The 26873-nt window shown below is 41.9% G+C and overlaps 1 protein-coding gene across 2 annotated transcripts; it reads right to left on the reverse strand.

Annotated features, from left to right (window-relative positions):
• Positions 1-626: 626 nt before the first annotated feature.
• Positions 627-25938, reverse strand: LOC124134778 (mucin-2-like). Of its 2 annotated transcripts, XM_048403797.1 has the most exons (20): positions 25818-25938; positions 25559-25597; positions 24628-24753; positions 23516-23814; positions 22274-22423; positions 21554-21686; positions 18926-19096; positions 17915-18054; positions 16953-17129; positions 16313-16353; positions 15973-16004; positions 15383-15474; positions 12691-12855; positions 12163-12203; positions 11358-11465; positions 10170-10289; positions 5147-7291; positions 4333-4350; positions 3782-3795; positions 627-2691 (listed from the first exon to the last, which is right to left on the reverse strand). In XM_048403797.1, the coding sequence occupies exons 2-20, from the start codon at positions 25574-25576 to the stop codon at positions 2419-2421; spliced, it is 4263 nt and encodes a 1420-aa protein (XP_048259754.1). In that variant the 5' UTR covers positions 25577-25597; positions 25818-25938; the 3' UTR covers positions 627-2418. The 2 variants fall into 2 exon arrangements, with proteins under 2 accessions (XP_048259754.1, XP_048259755.1); XM_048403798.1 differs by lacking the exon at positions 25559-25597.
• Positions 25939-26873: the final 935 nt, after the last annotated feature.

The raw sequence follows: 26873 nt of genomic DNA on the forward strand, positions 1-26873 counted from the left end.
GATGATGCATGTGTTTGAGGTTTTTTTAAGTTATGTCACTTGGAGCATACATGATTTATATATCATCTCGAGTTTAAAACTTCCTTGTTATTTGACTGCATGCACTTAAGCAGATATCGATGAATGTACCAGTGACCCATGTGACAACGGCGGACATTGCACGGATAGACAGCTGTAGTTGTACCAGTTTACCTGGCTAAACAGGTAAAACAGCTTGTCGTTCAAGCGGAAAGAGTGATTACTTTGTCCATTTAATACGTAGACGTTGTCACTGGTAGCACCTCGGTATTAATACAACACGTCAGGTCAAACCAGGGTGGTGGGCTAGCCTAATGGTAATATTACTAATGTGCATATTTATAAATCCACACCCTAAAGCACCCACACGGCGCTACATTATTGCACGTGCATGTTACAGCGGGAACAACTGCCAACCACCCGTGAAGATCCTGATTAGAATATATCTTCAGGAACCCATGTGATATACTGTCTTTAAGTATATACTCCTCAACAGGAGTTAAAGAAGATCTGATTCGAATCAGGTGTTCGAAACTCCTTTTGAGTAGTATATGTTGTATTATGGTATTGTTTATATACGCTACAAAAAACAAAAAAACAACGCAAAATTGATCTTAGATGTATATTTAACATTTCTTATAAATAATCAACAGATGATGATCGATTGTTCAAAATTGGCACACTTCATTGTCATTGATCCATGTTCCATATGGCACACACGGACCGGTAGATTTTCAAGGTGAAGGTCATCTGTTCTCAATATCTTGTATGGCCCCCATTACAATCCAAAACGGACTCCCAGTAGAAGCAATCAGATCTCGAATTGTTGCCCACTCTGTCTGCAGTGCTTGTGTCAACTGTCGGAGGTTCTGTGGTTTTTCCCTGACGTGCTTGCAGTCGTTGATCCAGCGCATCCCATAAATGTTCGATTGGGTTTAAATCTGGAGACCTGAAGTGCCCTGCCAGGACCTGGATGTTGTGATTCCTGAAAAAGGCTTTTGTCAGCCGTGCCGTATGAGGTTATGCGCTGTCTTTTCCTTCATAATTGGAATCCTGGTATTGCCGTAGTTGCTTCGTTTCATGTTTGCTCTCGAATTACATAATAACCATATATACAGTTACGAATAGAAGGAATATGATCAAGAGGAATGGTAGAACGAATCTATTGCTACAAACATCTTACAAGTTGATTCAATCAAACAAAGCTGGGGAAGCAGGGTCGACTATATTATAATATCAAACATTAACACGTTACGGAGACATCGATGAAGATGTCTTCCCAAATCAGGTACCAGTCAGTAGAAATAATCAATACAAACACTTTAATGTATCGACAATTATTAATATAAAAATCACAGTCGGTTCCCATTTGAAGTCCTTGAACATTTCACAAAACTTGATATAAAATATGCACGTAAAAACTAAGTTGATAGATTGGTACATAACATAAAATTTGATTTCATTGTGAGTCAATAGAGTTCATTTTTGATCTGAACATATTTTGTCAAATACAAAATCGTTAAAACAACTGTCTTGCTAAACAAAGCTGCACCTTCACATAATTCCACCAGGTGATGCATATATTCTCATATTCCCACTTGTCTTAAAGACAAATGCAAAGACGTTGGCCTGGAAGATCTAAATTCATCACAATGGAATTCCCTTTAAGCACACAACTACCAGATAGGAATTATTTGTGGCATTGATAGCATAATATACAAAATAGCCTGATAATATATGCCTCGTTTTGGGAGTAAGAAGCGCTTAAAATAAATATCAACAATAATATTAATAAATATCCAACTCGTATGGCTGTTCAAAGATGTTTGGACAGGCAAAGAATACGATCGTTGATACTGCCAACGTAGGTTTTGAGTCTTCAAAGTGTTTTCTCCTCTGAGTTCAACTTGGGATATAGTTTCCGACTTGTAAGGTGGGACCTGCGAAGGGTTGCTTCTCCATCTTCGTTTTGGTGCCTCGTACAGATGGTCATTGTTCTTCCTCTGAGGTCAATGTTCGTAATGGTCGGTGGACCTTGTTCTTGCTTGGAATAATCACTCGTCAGAATCGTCGATGGTTAAATAAGTCAAAGACATAATTTTGACACATATAATTTCTGTTTGAGTGAATATTTTTAATAATCTCACGAAGATTCTCAGAAAGGACCGAAGCCACGCTATGTTACTACATTCGGGATCTGGCTACAAAATAATTAAAATTTGAAGATAGTGTTTGAAATGTGAAAAGGTTGAGATTTCATCTTTTTCCGTCACCGGTCAAATCCTGTTGCCGGGTGATCCAAACACACTGGATGTTGGCCAACTTGTCAGTGATTTAAACATCCTTCTTACGGTTACGTTTGATAGTTCCTCCTACGTTTATACATGTATCTTCGCATGATCAAAAGGAATTGATATTAGGGTTGGATACAAACAGTGATTTAGACGAATCTGCCGTCCTTCGTCTCTTCCTCTCATTGAGCTTCTTAACGATCTTATAAATTACCGCCGTTAACAACATGGCAGCACTTCCGGCGCCAGCTCCGTATCCTCCAGCCTTCAGAAAACCTTTGTTTGACGTGTCTCTGTGTTTTACAACTGTCACAGCTTCTTTGGTCGCCGGGTCCAGACACAGACAGGTAGCCTCGCCATCTGGTCCACCTTGTGACTGAAGCTTAAACATCGATGGAAATTGTTAATGAGCGTAACAATAAGTCATTTAAATCGATTCAGTGATATCGTTTAATTTCGATCTCATGGCTTATGTAATTGATATGAATTGTTTGAATAATCAGCTAAACATAGGACATCTTCCCGTGGCAAGGGAGTTAACTGACTATAAAAGTTGGAAACTGGACTTTTACAGTCAGTTATTTCCCTTTGCCCTGGGAAGATGCTGTGTGGCGGGTTACTCCGGACTAGAGTGTTCTATGCTGTTCGATGGGTAATGGGTTCGAACCACAGATTCGCCTGATCATGTTCACAGATCCCTTGGGCACGCCAAAAACCTTTGATTTTGAGTTCGAATCCAGGTTCGCTCCTATCATGTTTCTAGGTTTGTCAGCACTATGTCCTGCTCCTGGGTTTCACTGGTGTTAAATGTGTACTATATGTGTGAGTTCATACACTCCTCCTACAGGTAACTGACACGCCATGATATAACTAAAACCAAGCTGAAAGCGGTGTTATACCAAACTACTTACTCCACAATACAGTAAAGCGATCAGGATCACGACATTGCCTCCTCTTAATCAAAGGGGACACATAAAGTTAGAAGCTTCAATTCTATGAAAAGACAAGTTACATGTTACAACTTGCATATTGCATACTACTAGCTATTAACGATGATGAAAGTTGAGATTATATGAACCTGTATTGAGAACATGAAATACAATGATTACAATGCTATTAAAGCGACAAAAACATTCAATAATCATAAGAAATCACCGCTAAAAGTAGAGTACATTGTACGATTCCGGCCATATCATGAACCTATGTTTATGAATCATTTAAAGAAAATAATGATACCAGATGTTTGCTCAAAGGTGAGCGTATCCTGCTCCATTGATGGCACCCGTCTCAAACACATGCACAGGCAAGTCAGATGTTTAACTGATACCAAGTTTTCGCGAAAAGGTGATCGGATTAAAGTACTAAAGAAAGGGTTAAAGCAAGTGTTCAGCTAAAACATTGGGCTTCTGACGGGGGTCGTTCGCGGACGGGACTAATACCTAGTAGATCACCGTGGTAGTTAAGATACTTACTATTTTTTCCACATCTACAAAAGGAAAGTACACATGTTATTGTGAAATATGACATCATTCAACATTATTCCATGTTAGGAAGAGAATTTATGAATGTCAACTTCTTTATTATGAGGTACACAACGTTTCGGAGTACAAAAGTGTCCTGACTGAAATTGACATCCACAAATTCTCTTCCTTATGTGTATAACTTCCTCATGCCTTTCAAAGACTTGATTATTCCATTTTGTTAAACACTTTTCTATCTCCAAAGAGAGTAAGTGAATCTTGTTTTACACCACAACAATAGTCAAGTTTTAAAATGGCCGTTTGATAATCAGTTCTTGACATGCAAACCAGTGGTTGATAGCAGGAACACGTATCTACGCCTTCGGGTGAGATAACACAAAGTATGACATTACAGTATGGTTACCACGCGACCCACGGTCTAGTCGGCACTTACAAGCTGGGGTACGAGCCCCGATAACACTTCCTGCCTTAATATCGATCCACAAGAGATATTTGTTCAGTAAATCTATATTTTCACTAAAACTGCGCAAATGTATACACACCTTCGAGAATACAGTCGTCTGAAATAGAGAAAATGTTTATTGTTAGGTTTATTACTTGATTCATATATTATTGCCTAGATATTCATATATGAATGATAGTATAGTAGCTCATATCAAAGGTAACATATATTTTCATCTGATGCATATCATTATCAAACATCAATACATTCTAATAAGTTCAAGAACACCCACAATTGGAAGGCTGTGTGTTGCAATGTCTTCCATCCCTGACAAATTAACTAGTCAGGTGAAAAACTCGGGTGTTCTTTAACTTCTTATAAGTAGTGTTATAATGTGACATCTCACAGGACCCGTGAAGATCCGGGGTAGAATAGGTCTTCAGCAACCCATGCTTGCCGTAAAAGGCGACCATGCTTGTCGTAAGAGACGACTAACGGGATCGGGTGGTCAGGCTCGCTGACTTGGTTGATGCATGTCATCGTATCCCAATTGTATGGATCGATGCTCATAATGTCTGGTCGAGACTCGATTATTTACAAACTCGTCACTATATGCCTGAGATACTGCCGATGTGACGTTAAATTTTAACTCACTCACTTATTTACAAACCGCCGTCATATAGCTTGAATATTGCGGCGTTAAACAACAAACAAACAAACAAACACATCTCACAGCAAAGAATCTTTCTCATCTGGTGGTCATACAAACATTACACAAAGTTACCGGCCGTTGTGACAATCTGACCTTCCAGCCTGGTCCAACGGGTAGACCCACCAAGGCAACACTTGCAATTTGCAATATGCCATTAGCCCGTGGCAAGAGCGGTGTACATCAATCAACTTGAAGAAATTACCTGTTTCAGCTGTTTGATGTGTATTTGGCGTCGTATTCGCAATTGTAGTTGTTGGCGTCGTCGGTGTTGTCGGGGTTGCTGTTGCCGTTGCCGACGGTGTGGTAGTGGAATGTGAAGCTGTTGCCATTGCAGTCGTGGGTGTGTTTGTTAGCATAGACGTTGGTGTGGCTGTTGGTGAAACCGTTGGAATGGACGTTGGTGAAGTCGTTTGAATGGGAGATGGTGTACTTGTTGGGGTAGCTGTTGGTGTAGCTGTAGGCTTCGTAGTGGCAGATGTCGGTGTAGGCGTAGTCGTGGGTTTAGCTGTTGGCGACGTTGGAGAAGTCGTTTGAATGGCAGATTGTGTACTTATCGGTGTAGCTGTTGGTGTAGCTGTTGGCTTCGTGGTGGCAGATGTCGGTGTAGGCGTGGTCGTTGGTATGGCTTTTGGCGAACCCGTTTGAATGGACGTTGGTGAAGGCGTTTGAATGGAAGATGGTGCAGCTGTTGGTGTAGCTGTAGGCTTCGTGGTGGTAGATGTCGGTGTAGGCGTAGTCGTTGGTGTGGCTGTTGGCGAACTCGTTGGAATGAACGGTGGCGAAGTCGTTTGAATGGATGATGGTGTACTTATTGGGGTAGCTGTTGGTGTGGCTGTTGGCTTCATGATGGCAGATGTCTGTGTAGGTGTAGACGTTGGCGTTGCTGTAGGCGAACCCGTTGGAATGGACGTTGGAGAAGTCGTTTGAATGGGAGATGGTGTATTCGCTGGTGTAGTTATTGGTGTAGCTGTAGGCTTCTTGGTGGCAGATGTCGGTATAGGCGTAGTCGTTGGTATCGCTGTTGGAGAACCCATTGGAATGGACGTTGGAGAAGTCGTTTGAATGGGAGATGGTGTACTTGTCGGTGTAGCTGTCTGTGTAGCTGTTGGTGTGGCTGTTGGCGAACCCGTTGGAATGGATACTGGCGAACCCGTTGGAATAGACGTTGGAGAAGTCGTTTGAATGGGAGATGGTGTACTTGACGGTGTAGCTATTGGTGTAGCTGTAGGCTTCGTGGTGGCAGATGTCGGTGTAGGCGTAGGCGTTGGTATGGCTGTTGGCGAACCCGTTGGAATGGATACTGGCGAACCCGTTGGAATAGACGTTGGAGAAGTCGTTTGAATGGGAGATGGTGTACTTGACGGTGTAGCTATTGGTGTAGCTGTAGGCTTCGTGGTGGCAGATGTCGGTGTAGGCGTAGGCGTTGGTATGGCTGTTGGCGAACCCGTTGGAATGGATACTGGCGAACCCGTTGGAATGGACGCTGGTGAAGTCGTTTGAATGGGAGATGGTGTACTTGACGGTGTAGCTGTTGGTGTAGCTGTTGGCCTTGTGGTGGCAGATGTCGGTGTAGGCGTAGTCGTGGGCTTAGCAGTTGGCGAACCCGTTGGAATGGACGTTGGTGAAGTTGTTTGAATGGATGATGGTGTACTTATTGGGGTAGCTGTTGGTGTAGCTGTTGGCTTCGTGGTGGTAGATGGTGTAGGCGTAGTCGCTCTAGTTGCTGGTAGCGAAGCTGTTGGAATGGATGTTGGTGAAGTCGTTTGAATGGATGTTGGTGTATTCTTTGGGGTACTTGTTGGTGTAGCTGTTGGCTTCGTCGTGGCAGATGTCCGTGTAGGCGTAGAAGTTGGCGTTGCCGTTGGCGAACCCGTTGGAATGGATGTTGGCGAAGTCGTTAGAATGGGAGATGGTGTACTTGTTGGTGCAGCTGTTGGTGTGGCTGTTGGCTTCGTGGTGGTAGATGTCGGCGTAGGCGGAATCGTGGGTTTAGCTGTTGGCGAACCCGTTGGAATAGACGTTGGTGAAGTCGTTTGAAAGGGAGATGGTGTACTTATTGGGGTAGCTGTTGGTGTGGCTGTTGGTGAAGTCGTTTGAACTGATGTTGGCGTAGTTGTTGGCATGTATTTTGATGACGCTGGTGTGGTTGTTGGCGTAGTCGTCGGTGCGGCAGTTATCATCATTGTAGGTGTGGCCGGCTGCGTTGTTGTTGTGGTTGTTGGCGTCATGGAAGGTGCGGTTGCCGTTGGTGTGGTTGTTGCCATCGTTGCGGAAGATGCGGTTGTCGATGGCGTTGTAGTTGCCGGTCTGGTTGTTGTCGTCGCTGTGGTCGCTGTCGTTGCCAGACCTTGAAAATAACATGCATCGGTGCCTATCATTAGGAAATACAATAGAATGAAATAATTAAATATAAATTATCTGTCTGAATATCATATTTACATCAGCAAATTATCCTTTAAAACAAACCATTTATTTCACCGATAACTAAGAGTACTGACTAACGATCCATACCGTTATATTATTGTCCAGTCCGTCGGTGATTAATACTACTTAGTGGGTGCCAATACTAACTTGCCAAATAGTGTTTGTTTGTTTGTATTATAACACCGCACTCAGCAATACAAGACGGCGGTTTGTAAATAAACGAGTCTGGACCAGACAAGCCAGTGATTGAAATCATAAGCATCTTTCCACGTAATTCGGATACGATGACATGCATCAACCAAGTCAGCGAGCCCGACCACCCGATCCCGTTAGTCGCCTCCGGAGTCAGCCATCGTGATATAGCACACATAACGCGTATTACCGCACTCACTAGCTGTAGATGTAACAGCTCTCTGTGAACCACTGGTGAGATCTTAATTTGATAAAAAAAAACAAAAAACATGTCGAGATGACACGTGATGGTTTTCCCTGTCTACCCATATATGTACATTGTACAGATCACGTGATCATGTGCGTACGTCCGGCTGTTCGTGGGTTCTTGCGAGGTTTTCCTGGATCTATGATCGATGTGCATGATGTCAGTCACTGGATTGTCTGGTCCAGACTCGATCATTTACAGACCGCCGTCATATAGCTGGAATATTGCTGCGTGCGGCGTTAAACAACAAACAAAACAAACATACGCCCATTGCGAGGATGTATTGGACTTAATTATAGTCCCGAAATATTATTAGTTATGGTGTCTTTAGTTGCCGTATACGGTGTCATATTAGGTTCGCAGAACAATATGTGGCAAATTTATTATGTCAAAATGGTTTCAATATCTGGTATATTTACCACACATATCATATCAAAATGAAAGCTTCACTCTAACAACAGTTGACGTTAAGGGTCAAAGGGAGACTACTCTTTAAACATTAGGAGCCAAACCTTGTTGAAATTTGTAACTATAATCTTTATCAATAAAGTCACGAACGTGGGTTAGTTTTTTTTAAAGATAAATGTCCTTGCACATCACTATTAAAAACATAAAACAACAAAACAGTGTCGAATAACGAATTTCTGTACCAGAATGCTCAGGTGAAATACGTGAGGTGGGTATTGAAAAATCCAAGATGGCTGTTACTGACGGTATACGGTCTCATATTAGATCAGTAACAACCATCTTTTTTACGACGGTATACGGGCCCGTATAGGGTTCGTGGTTCTGCTCTCTGATTGGTCAATCTCAGTTTGAGGCACAACCACCTGACACTTTTTTGTGTTTATATATCATTAATTGTGATGTGCAAGGACATTAATCTTTTTTAAATCATGTTCGTGAAGATCCGGGGTAGAATAGGTTTTTTTCACTAACAAGACCTCGCTTTGCAAAATGTTGTGGTTGTAATAATGCTGGTGTCCTGTGGGAAAAGGCTTTGGTCACTAAGGTCCTCCAGTCCTTGGGTATCGCTCGATGGCTTCCTCTAATATTACCCGTGAGTGAGTGAGTGAGTATGGTTTAACATTTTACGCCGCTTTTAGCAATATTCCAGCAATATCACGGCGGGGGACACCATAAATGGGCTTCACACATAGTGCCCATGTCGGGAAACGAACCCGGGTCTTCGGCGTGACGAACTAACGCTTTAACCACTAGGCTACCCGACCGCCCCACTCAACCCGAGAAGATCCGGGGCAGAATAGGTCTTCAGCAACCCATGCTTGCCGTAAAAGGCGACAATGCTTGTCGTAAGGCGACTAACGGGATCGGGTGGTCAGGCTCGCTGACTTGGTTGATGCCTGTCATCGATCCCAATTGCGTGAATCGATGTTCATGATGTCAATCACTGGATTGTCTGGTCCAGACTCAATTATTGACGGACCGCCGCCATTAGCTGGTATATTGCTGAGTGCGGCGTTAAACAACAAACAAACAAACAAACAAACGCGTTACTGATTAAGATTATAGTTAAAATTTGTAAACAAGATTTGGTCTCTAAGCGTTGAAGAGTAGTCTCCCTTTGACCCTAAACGTCAGCGTACTAAACTTAGCAGTGTAGTGCGATATGGATACCACATAGTGTAAAATTTACGGTATAATAAATTCGTTATGGTGTGTTTAGTTGCCGTATAAGGTGTCATATTACGTTAGCAGAAAAATATTATCACTAATAACATCTGCAATGATAATGATAACAATAGTAATGTCCAACATAACAGATGTATATATAACATCATCCGAACCCCTGTTTAAGATCCTAGAAGGCTTTCGAAACCCTGATTTCTCAAAGGAATTAACAACATTTGATGGTCAAGGACGACACACATTCCGGCGCAGCGGTGATTTAGCATAACACTATGCTGGTCGCATGGAACTCTGGGTAGGAGAGTGAGGACGACAGTAAGAGCAAATTTTGTAAATCGATATACTAACCATACAAATTATCATATTCATACACTTTACAGGCATGACCAATCAATTGTACATTGATTTTAATTTACAATTTCTTAATACATAAGTAGGCACGGTTGACAAGTCGTCATATTGGCTGTGCAGAGTTGCGTCCCTTATGCGTGCCAGAATTCTGTTTCTTGGTACCAATCCCAGATTCGCCCTGAGTATGATGTTTGTTTGTAGGCACCAAAATCGTAAACATCAAGACTTGTACCATTTCAGGATTTCCTCCCCTAATAACCTACCACACCGTGATAAGCAAAAATAATGTTCAAAGCGGCGTTAAACCCTACTGTATCCACACTCACTTAATCCATAAGAAAGAAATATCAACAAGCATCACCTTCATCACAATTTTTGCCGGACCATCCAGCGTCACACTGGCAGAAGTAGATCCCGACAGCCGAGGGGAATGACTTGCAGGCACCGTGCAGACAAGGGGAAGACTTGCACATGTCCACGACTGGAATATGAAGTGTATTTAGCAGAGAATATACCTATACATAAGACATAACATATATGGGAATGGACAATACCGTTCCAAGTTAAATCGCCCGGTTTATCAAGGAAATCGTTCTATTTGTATCATATAGAAGTTACGAACTATACTCGTCCAGATTGCGGGAGTCCGGTTTAACAAGGTTTCGCTGTATTCATGGGTCAGTTCATATCTAACGCACCTTACTCGAAGCTCACACATCAATTAAATAATACGCTAAAACTTAACCATTAAAGCATGTTAAAAAGCGACAAGTTAACGAAGATCATTTGCCTATTACGACATTGCAACAGTTTACTCTTGATGTTTTCTAAGTACTTTACTATGATGGGAGACGTATATGTTATAAATATAGAATTACAATGGAAAGGCTTGGCTGCATTCAGTGGTAAATGGTTTGGGAGCTAGGAGGTATACACATTCCACAATATTTCTTCATTTGCACCCTGGAGTCCATCTTCCCGAGGCAAGAGAGTTAACTGACTTTAAAAGTCCAGTTTCCACCCTTGCCGAACTGGGCTGGAATCCCTATCATATTCCATCACTTGCACTTGTTTCAAACAAAATGGCGGCGCCCAGTCAAGACGTTCTGATCGATATGTTGTGATAAAACGGGTCTTACATCGCGAAGTGCATCAAATCACGCGAGCACCTTGATTAAAAACATGAAAAGGTTTGGAAAATATCTGTTGACAACGAGTTGGCGGTGCACATGCTTTGCAAATCCTGCAATCGACCGTAATCTTCACGACAGTTTACGAACCGGATTTCGATTTCGTTGCGAGATTTTAATTGGACTATGCATAGACTCGTTAGTCCAGCCAAAATGTAACTCCATAATACCAGCCTAGTTCGGCAAGGGTGGAAACTGGACTTTTATAGTTAGTTAACTCTCTTGCCTCGGGAAGATGCCTGGAGTCCGGTGCAATATCAGTATCAACCGGAATTTGTTGGAATTTTATGAAAACAATGTATATTAGAGACCAGAAGATGCGGGATAGTAGCTTGGCAATACGTAGCTATATTCCTTACCGACTTCACAGTGCGTGCCTGTAATGTGGGGTCTGCACACGCAGTGATACTTGTCCCAGGCGGAGAAACAATCTCCACTGAACCCACATGGCTGACTCAAACACGGATCTGTAAGTACATAAGCCGATTATAACATTTTCTTGTACAATATTTAGGTAACTTGCCGACATATGATTATGTAAGCACAGTGTAGGCCTATGAACAAGTGATATGCCTAACTCTTTCCTTATCGTTTGCATTCTGTTAGCTTATGAATCATGCATCATGTGTCAAGAAAACGTTCCAATCATTGAAAAAAACACCAGAAATTATCACTATATTTCATAGGGGAACCATGCTTGGTGGTCTGCTGCCCGTTCCAGTGAATAGCTGGGGCGGTCGGGTAGCCTAGTGGTTAAAGCGTTCGCTCGTCACGCCGAAGACCCGGGTTCGATTCCCGACATGGGTACAATGTGTGAAGCCCATTTCTGGTGTCCCCCGCCGTGATATTGCTAAATGCGGCGTAAAACCAAACTCACTCACTCACTCCAGTATATAACTAGATGTAATGTGTGCTATGTGTGAACCTGACACTTTGTGTCAGTGTTATTATGGTCATCATTAAATGCTCTATTTAAACTGGATAACAAAGTATAGCGTTTCAAAACTTGCCAGGACTAGAATTGCCAATTTACCTGAGCCTTGCCACCTTTTACGTCATCCCCTTGGGTAAGGTTTGCGGAAACGATCCGTAAACTAATAATTAGTTGTGGCGTAAGGTGACAATATATTTAACAGCATAATACACTAACTACAATCTGCCTACCTGTGGGTATCACTGCTACATTCACACAGGACACGGTGTTGCTGAACATAGAGAATATTGACATAAATACCATATACTGCACTTGGTAGTGTTTAGCTTTGTTTAAAATCGTGGGGTGCTGAATATATGAATAATATTACATACAGTCTATGGAATCATATTTTATACAATACACTACTCACTTCAAAAATTAAAACAAATAATTTTCCTGCAAATTTCATAAGCGCTACCTAGAGTGGCTGGACTTGCTTTTGTATACATATCTAGATTGGTTTTGTTTTCATAAAATAAATATATTCCACGGTCATGGTGCAGGATTACTGAAAATATTATTCAAATGATAATTGTAAGGATGTATAGAGATAGACATTGTCAATTAATTACAAGAGACATCTCAGTCAGTAAACAATAGATAAAAGAATGATCTAAGAACATTTTTGGTTATCACAATACTGAAGATGTATGTATAAAAATTATGTGTTTTTCATGATTATAATTTGACATGTGCGTGTTGACACTGTGGATTACCTTGAATGGGATGACACCTTGAGACAGATAGTTTGATGTCCCGGTGTCGTCGCTGTCCACTTCACTTCTGTTTGCAACGTGGGGTGTAAGGAGGCATTGACCGGTCTCAGTGACCCGACCCCCACCCCCGGGAGTGTAGAGTTGAAGACAGTGACACTCGTGGTGCTAAAGGAATACATAAAGCTTCTTGAGCCCATAATAATAGTTATGGTGTCTTTAGTTGCTGTATACGGCGTCATATTAGGTTAGAAATATTTTTTCGCCTACCAAATATGACACCATACACGGCAACTGAAGACACCAATCGAATTTATTATGCTGAAAGTTTACACTATATGGTATCCATATCGCACATGCCATGTCAAAATGAAAACTTGACACTTACAACCGGTGACGATGAGGGTCAAAGGGAGACTACTCTTTACACCTAAGAGGCCAAACCTTGTTTATAAATTTAACTATACGTCACGAACGTGATTTAAATTAAAATTTCATGTCCTTGCAAATCAAAATTAATGATATTAAAACACAAAACAGTGTCGAATAACGAATTTCTGTACCAGAATTTTCATGTGAACTATGTGAGGTGTGTGTTGGAAAATCCAAAATGGCTGTTACTGACGGTGTTCGGTCTCATATTTTGTTAGTTACAACGTACAACATGTAACTTCATATCCTATAGAATCTATATCGTTGGTTATGACTTTTGTCTCAACAGCACGCACTAAAAATCAACTCCACCTTTCTTTCTTTCTCGTTTAACGCCGCGCTCAGCAATATTCCAGCTATATGACGGCGGCCTGAAAAATAATTGAGACTGGACCAGACAATCCAGTGACTAACATCATGAGCATCGATCCAAACAATTGGGATACGATGACATGCATCAACCAAGTCAACAACCTGACCACCCGATCCCGTTAGTCGCCTTTTACGGCAAGCATGGGTTGCTGAAGACCTATACTACCCCGGATCTTCGCGGATAAAGAAAACCCTCCAAACATAGCAAAGTTGGATATGACGTAATATGTGAGTGAACGTTGTTTAATGTCTCAGCAATATCGCTACTTTATTACATCAACCTTCAAATAGTGCTAATACCAGATTTTCTGCCCCACCGGCTTACTGAGGCCTTGAATGTTGTAACCCTGAAACCTCTGAACCTTCGTAGAAAGAACATGCTAGATTGTATGGCAAATGTTGTGCAATGTAGACACCATAGGCTGTAGCTGGAATATTGCTCGACATGGTGGGGAAACTGTTATTAAGTCATCCCTCTTGTCATACAGCCATGTGGAGAGTTTGTGTTTGTTGACACTTTGAATCTTTATGTATAGATCTTAATATGAAACACACGAGGCGGTCTCACTGGTCTCCTTTTATTTCTAGTCCTGGGCCCCGTTCCACAAAGCGATCTTAGCGCTACAACTGTCGTAAGTCAGTGTTAAAGAATGGGAGTTACGATCGCTAAGATCGCTTTGTGGAACGGGGCCTGAGGGTAAATATGTGGAAAGGAATTGGCTATTTGACCGTTATTGACCGAATTCATATCACCGATATACCTGAAGCCCAATTACTAGTAACCTTTTTGGCGATATTCCCCAGTTTTGAATTTGCCAATCCGAGCAGACATTCTGACTCGTATGCATAAAGGAACAGGGCCCCGTTCCACAAAGCAATCTTAGCGCTACGACTGTCGTAAGTCAGTGTTAAAGAATGGGAGTTACAATCACCTTAGCGCTAAGATCGCTTTGTGGAACGGGGCCCGGATCAGTAAGTAGAGGAATGAAAGTGTGCCCATGGGGATGCCTACTTCTTGCCTAAATGTCATATCCTCAAGTTACTCATTAAAGTTATCTATGAGAGCGTGTACTATTTCACGTGTTGTCTTCACAGTAAACTTCAGAGGACATTTGCTTTCCTTGTTGACAAATTGCGCTGTGCATGATCACCACGTGGTGACAAGTGTTCCATGGATCAAGGAATTAAGGTTTTCTTAACGTCTGTGGTGTGGGATTGTGGTGTACACATTTGGAGACAAATAGTTTGATAGAATGTAACTTGGTTCCTTTCTGGGATTGCAAAACCTCCAGCAAATCCTTTAAGGCTATAAGAATCCACATGCGTTCTGGTAGTTTAAAATAAACACAAGCGACAAAATCATTTCCATAATCATAAGAAATATCTACTAAAAGCAGAGTCCATTGTACAATTCTGACTATCATGAATATGTGGTTATGTATCACTATCAAATAGTTCGCAAAAGGGTGACAGTATCCTGCCCCACATGTCACAAACTCATGCAAAGGCAAGTCAATTGTGTAGCTGGAAAAAAACCGTGAGATGAGGAACAAGTATAAATAGGGAATTGCGCCGGGCATCATTTTTGTCACTGATTTGAAATGTGGAAATTTCATAAAATGTCCATAAAACGTTTTGAAAGCTTCACTGAATGTTGTAACCTTGGTCAAACAACATTAATATTTACAAGTGAGAGAGAGTTTACGCCGATTCGAACAGTATCTCACTTATATCACGGCGTGTCAGTTTAGCATGTCACGCTCCGCTTGGATGTTTATCACAGGATTATGGCGCTCCAAAGGGACGTAACTCCGCGAATTGCGGTTTTCTTAGACGACTCGTCCACCTGTGACCCCATAAACACATATTTGCTCTATGTGTTCCCGCTTACCCTTGAGTGAAGAGCACAGGTACCGTACAGAGAGTATCTTGGGGACATGTCAGCACCTTCTGATCTGGAAACACAGCGTGTGCCTCTGTAGACTGAAACATGAGCATAATAGGACAGTCACTGTATAATTACCCCCCAGTGTATATCTGTAAACTCTCATCTGCTAACCCACAACCACGGGTATCATCGAAGAACTGTTAGATGCAAGTAAGAAATATTATTGCCAATATTAGAAAATGATGGCAACATGTCTTCCCCAAAACAGAATCGCAAGGTGAGGTTAAGTATACTGATGCTACGTTATCGAATGTTCTTCGAGTTGACGGTAGTTCGAGGCAACAACAACATCAATAATAATATATTATCAAGTGAATTGATTTAGAGTTAGCGTGACCCCACGGTAACCATGTGTTCACGAAACGATCAGCAATATATACGTTTCACCCAAACGGGAAACGTATATGACCCTGCTTGACTTAGAAATCTCCCCCCGCATCATTCTTAAATGCCGTCATATAACTGACGTACTGTTCAAAGCGGGGTGAAACCCAACCCATTTAAACGAAACAGACAAAGTACGAACAACTTACACTGATATTGTCCGTGACAGTCAGATTATTCTCTGTAAAACACGAGCAGTTTGTTGTCAGAATCAATATCTGCTTATATTATATTTCTGCTTACACTGGTGTATCCTTCAAGGGTTGTGGTATTCATTATTTTTTAGACATTATTGAATTTAAGAATTGATAAACAAGGTATAGTTATTGATTTATTATGCATCTAAGGTTCTTTCCTGACATTATTGAATTATTAAGAATTGATAAACAAAGTATAGTTATTGATTTATTATGCATCTAAGGTTCTTCTTGAAGACACACGTGATGGTACAATGAGATATCAGAAACAGAAATTGCAAATAGCACCAACCTTTCACCACGATTTTGTAATTTACTTCTTTACCGTCTACCCTGTTAACAAAGAAGGCAGAGTCCTCTTTACATTGTTATAATAGACTTAGATTTTAGATTTAAATACACATAATTAAAAGAAAATGTAGTTGTACGGGGTTGATGTTGCAGTAGAAAACCCAATCTACATGTTTGTTGATGTACCGGTTCATCCAGCAGTGAATGGGTACCCGGTAGAATGAGACGGCAATGTGGCTGCTAACCTTCTTGCGCCTAACAGGCTGCTTGGGTTGTACACTCCACAGGGAGCTGAGAATGATTGTTGAGTGCACACTGATCCACCAACCAACCGGAGTAATAATGTAATGTCTACGCGACTAGAGCATGCTTATGCATGGAGTACAGCGCGACATAAATTAAGTAGTAGTAGTGAGTGAGTGAGTGAACATGGTTTTACGCCGCTTTTAGCAGTATTCCAGCTATATCAAGGCGGAGGACACCAGAAATGGGCTTCACACATTGTACCCATGTTGGGAATCGAACCCGGGTCTTCGGCGTGACGAGCGAACGATCTAACCACTCGGCTACCCGACCGCCCTAGTAGTAGTAGTAGTAGTAGTAGTAGTAGCAGTAGTAGTAGTAGTAGTAGTACCACCTACCCGCCAGTGTCGAAGACGGTGGTCTGGAACAAATATGTGCCGATATCTCTTGATGTTGTGTCCACTGTCAGAACTCTCGTCATGACCCCCTCGCTCGCCCTGAGGGGGTCGGAATTGAGGGTAGAGAGGGTGAATGAAATACTTGGCACAGCAATCACCGCGATTGTTTCTATCCTTCTGCAATCAAGAAACATTAGAAGCTAGACAAATACGATATGTACTTTAATAACACTTGTCTGTTTGTCTGTCATACTAGGATGTGGACTGTTTCAAAATGTCCCAAAGACTATCGACACAATGAGAAACAGATCGTGGAACACAATCGGAATACTGTTGGTGTATGAGTGGAACCTATTTATTCATTAAAGGGTGGGGTGGGGTGGGGGGTGGGGTGGGGTGGTGGGTCTGAGACAATCAGAGCAGGGTCACTAAAATGTATGACAAAAATATGAGGGTAAGACAAATGGACATTCTATAATAAAATATAAAGTGCTTTTACATTTTGTGTTTACGGGGAGGGTCATCCAGAAAATTACAAGGACATGGGTGGGTCATCCGAGAATATGACAAACATAAGGGTGGGGTCATTATTTTCAGTACATTAGTACATAAAAAAATTCTGAACAACACACCACACACCACACACCACACACCATACACGTAGACCCGTGAAGATTCGGGGTAGAATAGGTCTTCAGCAACCATTCTTGTCGTAAAAGGTGACTATGCTTGTCGTAAGAGGCGACAAGAGGGATCGGGTGGTCAGGCTCGCTGACTTGGTTGATGCATATCATCGATCCCAATTGCGTGGATCGATGCTCATGATATCAATCACTGAATTGTCTGGTTCAGACTCGATTATTTACAGACCGTCGCCATATAGCTGGAATATTGCTGAGTGCGGCGTAAAACAACCAACCAACCAACCAACATGGCAAATATGAAGGAAATGAACAACACACTCAGCTGAGTTCTTGTGCGGACGCGCTGCCAGCATAACCTCAATTCGAGCCCCTGCATAGCCAACCATCGTCAGGCCATCTTCAGGGGTTGGGGCAACGAAGCTTGGATCTAACAGCACCCGCATCGACCGCACCAGGAACTGAGGATGAATTAGATAATGTTTAACGTCATTGTAAATACAAAATATATGAACAGATTACTGTAGCGCTCCGTTTCCACTGTACCTGAACAGCTCGTGGTCCTCACTCAGGACAATGACGTCATATAAACTGTATGTGTGGATAGATAATGCGGTAAATACCTATTGTTTATTCAAATTTGAGAATGGGAGAGAAAATTTGTTCATTAAGAAAAGTGTTCCTACGCTTTAAAAAGGCACATACGTTTGTTTTATTATGTTTGATAATGCACAAACGTTTATCAGGAAACTTTGTTTGTTTGTTTGTTTGTTGTTTGATGCCGCAATGGTCCAGCTATATGACGATGGTCTGTAAATAATCGAGTCTGGACCAGACACTACAGTGATTTACATCATGAACATAGATCTACGCAATTGGGATACATTGACATGCATCAACCAAGTCAGCGAGCTTGACCACCCGATCCCGTTAGTCGCCGTTTACGGCAAGAATGGGTTGCTGAAGACCAATTCTAACCCAGATCTTCACGGGGCAGTGAAGAAACTAATAAATATGAATATTTTGATATATTTATTAACTTGGTGATGGTTTATTTTTTTAATGTTTCCAATGATGGAAACGTAAAAGCCTTAAAAGAATCTTTAGTTTAACACTGCCTTTAAAAGATGTTTTTTTCTTATTGTGTTTACTGAAAATATTTTCGTGCTCAATCTTACGTGCTCCGACTATCTCAAACTTATTTCGAGTTTGACAAAAATGTATAAGTGTACCGTGAACAAGAAATATTTCCCCAAAGCGATACAGTAGGTAAGTTTAGACACATATAATGATAAGACACTGTCCAGCTTTATAACTACACGTCCATGGTACCTGCACGGGAATGTCGCCGAGAGCAACTTGTAGGGGTGCGCGGAAGGGCATGTGATCATGCTCGATTTTGATTGGTCGGAGGTTGTAGTCCATGATCTTCACCAACACAGCCACCTCGCCGTTGTCAGTGAACTTGTTGCTTTCAGTGGCATCGATGACGATACTGCAGTTCTAGTACAGATACAAGAAAGGCTCGTTAAGTCCTGATAGTGGGATGGTTAAGGCGAAAATTGTGCACTTTGGGTTAAAATCACAAAACTTGGCACACTTCTACATTGAACCATTCGGAATATTTCTGGATATGGATCCACCTCGGCAGCGCCCACTGGAGGTAGAAAATCCAAAATGGCCGCCAACACGGCTTGAATCCATAATGATATCAATCTATACTCAGAATATCATAATTATCTGGTCAGTTTACACAGACTATCATAGTAATTTAGCGCTTCCTGTTGGTGACGAAGATGAACAAAGAAAATACGACGATGTTTCGGCCTATTTAGTTTCCTGACATTCTCTGGACTCCATGAATTCAGGAACTATTTTTTTTTCAGTAATGTGTGTTCATTCCCAGTGTTATTGTACCACTGATGTTTAAATTGTTGTCTGCCTTTGATTGTGGCCCCCGTACTCATTTTAAACATCTAAGACCTGCAACACTTCGGATATGGATGAGAATTGGAGGATGTGAAATGACTGTATTGTAAAATAAACATGTCCACTTATAACTGTTTACAAAGAGACTTAACCCTCTCACACTCCGGCGCAGTTGGTGACCTAGCATAATACCACTGCTAATTTGCATATCACGTGACCGGACTTTTTTCTTGTTTGTAAACAAACGCGCTTTTTCAGAAATCATAATAGAAAGGACTATTGCAATTATTTGGTGGCGCTTTACATATGTTTTGCATAATTATATAGATATGCTGCTACAACTGCGACAGTGAGTTGCATGACAATACATATTTACACGCCAAAGTGACCGTATCGCTAGCTCTCCGTAGGGCTTCGATGACAGCACGTGGAGCCGTACAACCAATGTTAACATAGGATAACTACGCACATGGAAATAGTTTTTCACGATTAAGAATATTTTCTCAATGAAAGTTAACCTTTCTATGACATAATGTTTAACTAGATGTGTAGACTTGTTAAAAATGAAACAGGTGAAAACATATGCAATATCTTGAATGGACTGTGTAAGATGTGACGAATCGTCACATGCCGCTGGCCTGTGGCAGAGGTACTATACTACTCAAAAGAAGTTAAGGATCACCTGATTCTTTCATAATACTGTTGTTAATCTCGCATGTCATGACAGATGAACTTTACCACTATGAATGAATCGGGTGATCCTTAACTTCTTTTGAGTAGTATATGTTGGTCGCATGGAATGATGGGTAAGACAGTGTAACCCTCTCTGTGTATGTGAACTGATAACATTGCACCACAGACATGTCCCCTCCGTAGTCTAGTAGGCGTCCGCCCGGGGAGCAGGAGGCAGGTGGTTCCTACCCACGTTATGCCAAAAGACGGTAAAAGATGGTACTTTTTATCCGGCCTGGTGTCCCCTGACAGACGCTAGTCCGGACTAGTAGGAGTAGTGACAGAGACACAACCACGCGCGCACCATTTCACCGCAGCTATACTTGCTTTGTTGTGTCATGTGTGACACACGCTCAGGTGAAGTTGTATCTATAACAATAGGTGAAGGACCCACCTTAAGCCACGAGGCAGTGCGGGAACACCAGGAATCCGTTTTAACCCAAGTAAGTTTGTTTGTTTGTTGTTTAACGCCGCACTCAGCAATATTCCAGCTATATGACGGCGGTCTGTAAATAATGGAGTCTGGACCAGACGATCCACTGATTGACATCGTGAACATCGATCCACGCAATTGGAATCGTTGACAGGCATCAACCAAGTCAGCGAGCCTGACCACCCGACCTCGTTAGTCGCCTTTTACGACAAGCATAGTCGCCTTTTACGGCAAGCATGGGTTGCTGAAAACCTATTCTACCCCGGATGCACTCTCCTACCCAGCGTTCCATGCGGCCGGCAGTCAGCTAGCATAGTACCTCTGCCACAGGCCAGCGCCATGTGACGATTCGTCACATCTTTCACAGTCCATTCAAGATATTGCATATGCTTTTCATCCGTTTCATGTTTGACAAGTCTACACATTTTCATAAACAAATGTCAAAGAATGGTTAACTTTCATTGAGAAAGTATGCAAGTACGTAAAAATCTACTTGTTTTGCGTAGTTATCCTATGTTTACATTGGTTGTACGGCTCCACGTGCTGTCATCGAAGCCCAACGGAGAGCTAGCGACACGGTCACTTTGATGCATAAATATATATTGTCATGCAATTCACTGTCGCAGTTGTAGTAGAATATCTATATAGTTATGCAAAACAATATGTAAAGCGCCCCAAAATACTTGCATTAGTCCGTTCTATACTGATTTCTGAAAAAGCGCGTTTGTTTACAAACAAGAGAAAAGTCCGGTCACGTGATATGCAAATTAGCCTGTGGCAGTGGTGTTGTGCTGAGTCACCACTGCGACGGAGTGTGCCCCGGATGTTCACGGGTCAGCTTATACCTGCGATACAAGAGGACCCACCTTGTTGATGTGAACCCCCTTCATCTGCTCGAGTCCCCCTGTTTCGACGAAAGCAGCTTTTTGGCAGTGTACAACGTCGTCATCTTCGTCCATCGTCCACAGATTGATGACACTGACAGTGTTCAGGGATATACTAGAAACACGGGAGATCATGTATGCGGGAGTGATGAACATATTCACAAGATTATAATCAAGGGCGACAATCTAAACTAGTTAACACCTGTTGTGTTGTGTATGAAAGTGCTTTAGACGGGCTTTCACTTGATATCTACCATCCATGCGAAGTTTTTGTTTGACAACTATTTGTCAAATATCACCCTGTCCGAAATCTACCTTTCTAGCGTTGGTGAATGTTTCAGTTATACCGCGACCCATGACCATTGAAGGCCATTATATAACGCCGCACTCAGCAATATTCCCGCTATATGATGGCGGTCTGTAAATAATCGAGTCTGGACCAGACAATCCAGTGATTGATATCATGAGCATCGATATACGCAATTGGGATACGATGACATGCATCAACCAAGTCAGCGAGCCTGACCACCCGATCCCGTTAGTCGTCTCTTACGACAAGCATAGTCACCTCTTACGGCAGACATGGGCTGCTGAAGACCTATTCTACCCTGGCTCTTCACGGGTATGAAGGCCTTTGAACTCATCATTATCTACGGTCAATCCATGTATGTCGTGTGTAGCCGTGGGGTAATGGAGACATACCTGTAGACTGGCTTGAATAAAGTCAGTGCACTGCTGTTGGGCTTTCCTGTGTCATTTCGCCGACCGCCGTGTATTTTCACTTGCAGATGATAGGACGAGTCTCTCGTTCCTTGAACACTGTTCAAGTGTTTCCAGTAATTGCCCTCTAATCTGAAATGGCACATAAATGACTTCATGTACGCATGATGGCCGCAGGCAGATTGACAGAGTGTTTTGTCCTCACAGAATGCATCAGTAACGAAGAAACGTACCAACTTTACTGTCTCAATGTGGTTTAAGCATATTTTTTCATGATGAAATGGATTGGGCACAAGCTATCACAACACAGAAGACTCTCTCCGAAAGTATTAACAACAAATAAATACAAGTTTCAAAATGGAAGACAATACGGGAGAAGAAAAGAGGAGAGAAATAAGAAACCTAATATATATTTGTATCAGCTTCATAGACCTTAACCACATAGCATGTTTGTACCAAAAATATGCTCAAATTTTCATTTCTGACAAGTTCTGTCCATAAAATGGTCACATCCAAAAATGTCTTTGCTTTCGTTAAAACCCATTGAACATACACATATGCCTATAGGGGTAGTTATTAGTGACAGTATGTACTTTGCACCAAGATTATATATCTTACTAGAAGGGCCAAGACAGTATGATGCCTACGACATCGGACCACGAGTATTTGCTATGCATCGATAATTCAAACTATTGTTGCACCCATAATCAAACATATATGAAGATATCAATTGTTCAAATCGAAACTGGTTAGAAGCGATCCCCGGGATTAATTAATCCATTGGATGGGGTAACTGGGCTCTTTGAATTCTTTGAATGTGTTCTCCGATGTTTTCAGTCGCTTAAACTAAACTATCGTCGTTTTTTCATAAAGAACTAGACTAAATAAAGATAACCTTGCGTTCGTTTTTGTTTGTTGGTTTGTTTGTTATGTTGTATAACGCCGCACTGAGCAATATTCCAGCAGTATGGCGGCGGTTTAAAACTTTGTGTAAATTTACGAGTGTATCCATTCGAAACAAAATGTTCCATCAGGGCATAATCAGAGTTCACTCAACTACTGAACTTTGGAAATGGCGGACATTACTGAAGATAGCACCAAGAGTGGATACCTGTATTGCTGGAAGGGAAAAGCAGCATCGCACTATTGCAAAAGTATCGCGAGAGTTGCTTTCACAATACTTGTGGTCACCCTATTGTATGTATCCAGACATTACCCACGTACACGATATCTGTGGATGCTGCCAGAGGGTCGATGGTGACCTCGAAGCCGCCATTTTCTAGCTCCCACTTGAGATGCTCGTTGATGCCCACCAGAGTGCTCAGCAGCTGACCATTGACAGCGGAGGTCACATCTATGCTTTTCGCGATCTCCTTGGTCCAAGTCCCGAAATGCACAGGCCCCTTTGACGCCAAGACTTGTTCTCTTGTTGACGTTGTGTTTCTCCCAATCTGTGTTCTGTCACAATGAGCACCACAAGGTCCAAAGCCCAACTCCCACCCAAGTAAAGTCCTGATCTTGACCTGCACGGTAGATGCGGAGTAAATACGAAGCACGGTTCACTCCAGATATAACAAACCATTGCCCCACAAACCAACTTTCAACTCAAGCAGTAATATTAAAATGTGTTTGTTTTGTTTGTTTGTTGTTCAACGCCGCACTCGGCAATATTCCAGCTATATGACGGCGGTCTGTAAATAATCGAGTCTGGACCATACAATCCAGTGATTGACATCATGAGCATCGATCCACTCAATTGGGATACGATGGCTTTCGCAAAAGCAAGGTGTTAGCTGACTTGGTTGATGCATGTCATCGTATCCCAATCGCTAAGATCGATGCTCATGATGTCAATCACTGGATTGTCTGGTCCAGACCCGATTATTTACAGACCACCGCTACATAGCTGGTATATTGTTGCGTGCAGCGTAAATAACAAATAAACAAACAAACAAGGTAGAAACTGCGAAAAAATACTAAAAGTGTAAGCCTCCTTTGGACATTAAAGAATCTTTGGAATGAAGTCTAGGTTGTTTCCTTCAGATACCGAGAAGGGTTAGGATTGGGTTCGAACATACACCTTCATTCTATCCGGGTTGGATGTTGTTAAGTTGTATATATTACGAGATAATCATACTGTTTTCTAAACCACATCGCGCTTAATTCTACATTTAGAAACATTACTCGTTTATGACTTTAATATCATCTTCAATTCAGTTTTGGCATCTGGATGGGTCTACACACATGAGGGATTAGATTAGAAACGAGTACAGAATGTTATGATTCCCATCTGTATCGTTACACGTCTGTAGATTAACAAAATTGACCTCACTTACTCGTGTTTCATTGATGAAGGTAAAGCTGAGAGAACCTCCAGAGAAATGATGTGTTTCATCAGCCAGCACAGGCACTCGGAGACACAAGAGACACAAGAGACAAAGGAACGAAAGATGCCTCATCTCCTGAATAATGAAGTTATTATTTCACAGAAGTAACCAAACCGTGTCCACAGGCCCACGTCATGCTACATTGTCCACAAGCAGGGGTGACATTTATCTCAACGAATATACGTTTTGACTTTAGTTTACTTTAACTTGAAAAGCCTTTTCTGTGTAGATATGTGGAATGGATGATAAATCCTTGACATATTATGTCATCTCTAAATTCCATCATGAGTGAGTGAGTGAGTTGGATTTAACGCCGCTTTTAACAATATTCCAGTTATATCACAGCGTGTCAGCTTAATGTGGGATTAAAGCCCTAAGAAATGCAGGTCTCAGACGTTTACCACGGGTATGGTGCTGACAAACATAGAAACGTTAACATAATCGGGGCGAACCGGGATTCGAACCCACAAACATAGGTTTCTGGCGTGCCCAAGGGACGCAACTCTGCAGAGCGAATCGCGGTGCCTTAGACGACTGTGCCACCCGTTCCCCCAAATTCCATCATGAACATGAGCATGAGGCAATGAGTGTGTGCAATGATCAGCATTTCAGGGTTTGCGCGGCTTGAACAGAACGTTTAACTCCCTAAGTTGCCATTACCTGTAATGGTGAAACTCACGAGCTCGTATATATAGATAGACCAAGGATCATAATCGGGACAAATTCAAAATAACGACCACCGGATCCTGGCACGACACAACAAAACAATACCCCATGTACTTCTCTGCTTTTATCGTATTCCCATGTATGTATGATATTCGAGTTTACTAAATGAAAATTTCCTAATTTACTAAATTATACATTGAAGAAATGACTTTACCGTAACATGCAAGACCATTTGATGGAAGGTAATTTGTATCTAAAACGATAAATACATGCTTTTAATTGATTAACTATTCTACAGAAAATGAATAATATGAAAACGCATTGCTAAAATATATGTCATAAAAGAAACATAATTCAATCCTGAAAAATTACCGATATAAAAACAAATTTAGTCCGCAAATATTTATATAAACGAGAAGTATTTGCTTCTCTGTAAGATCAGTGCACTGCACTTGCTATGAATCCCAACGTACCTGAAGCTTGGATGTTAGAGACCGGAACCGTATTACAATAAGTGACTTGCTGGCTCGGAAATGATCATCAAGAAGTGCTAACAGCACTCTGTGACCAATCACACGAGGAGCACGTCTCTAGTTATCTGTGGACCCAAATAAATATTCATGGTATTACCAACTTTGACAAAGGCATCTTTAATATGATCGCTGTCAGTGTTATTAACGGGGCTAAAGCCTCATGCGATCCCCAGTTATCTGGTTGGCTTGTTGTTGGAAGAGATAGTTGTGTCTCTTGGCTGGTTGGTTGATTCTGTGTTGTGTCAGGCTCTTACCGCGTGTACTGTCCGGAAACTGGCGTGTCTAATTAATGTCTAATGTCATCAATAAGTTGTCATAGTAAACTGTACTTGAGAAGCTTATACGTGTCTGTGTATAATCACGAATTAGTTGCGCATCACCTGCTTTCCCATGTGGTGTAAGTGACGTATCACCTGCTTTCCCATGTGGTGTAAGTGACGAATCAACTACTTTCCTGTGAAGTGTTAATGACTTATCAACCACTTTTTCGTGTCGTGAATGACGTATCAACTACTTTCTCGTGTGGTGTTGATGACGTATCAACTACTTTCTCGTGTGGTGTTGATGACGTATCAACCACTTTCTCGTGTGGTGTTGATGACGTATCAACCACTTTCCCGTGGGGTATTAGTGATGCATCAACTACTTTCTCGTGTGTTGTCAGTGACGCGTCAACTACTTTCCCGTGTGTTGTCAGTGATGCGTCAACTACTTTCCAATGTGTTGTCAGTGATGCGTCAACTACTTTCCCGTGTGTTGTCAGTGACGCGTCAACTACTTTCCCGTGTGTTGTCAGTGATGCGTCAACTACTTTCCCGTGTGTTGTCAGTGATGCGTCAACTACTTTCCCGTGTGTTGTCAGTGATGCGTCAACTACTTTCCCGTGTGTTGTCAGTGATGCGTCAACTACTTTCCCGTGTGTTGTCAGTGATGCGTCAACTACTTTCCCGTGTGTTGTCAGTGATGCGTCAACTACTTTCCCGTGTGTTGTCAGTG

The sequence above is a fragment of the Haliotis rufescens genome, unplaced genomic scaffold (assembly GCF_023055435.1).
Source record: "Haliotis rufescens isolate VD_foot unplaced genomic scaffold, xgHalRufe1.0.p SCAF_3, whole genome shotgun sequence".
NCBI classification, from domain to species: domain Eukaryota; kingdom Metazoa; phylum Mollusca; class Gastropoda; order Lepetellida; family Haliotidae; genus Haliotis; species Haliotis rufescens.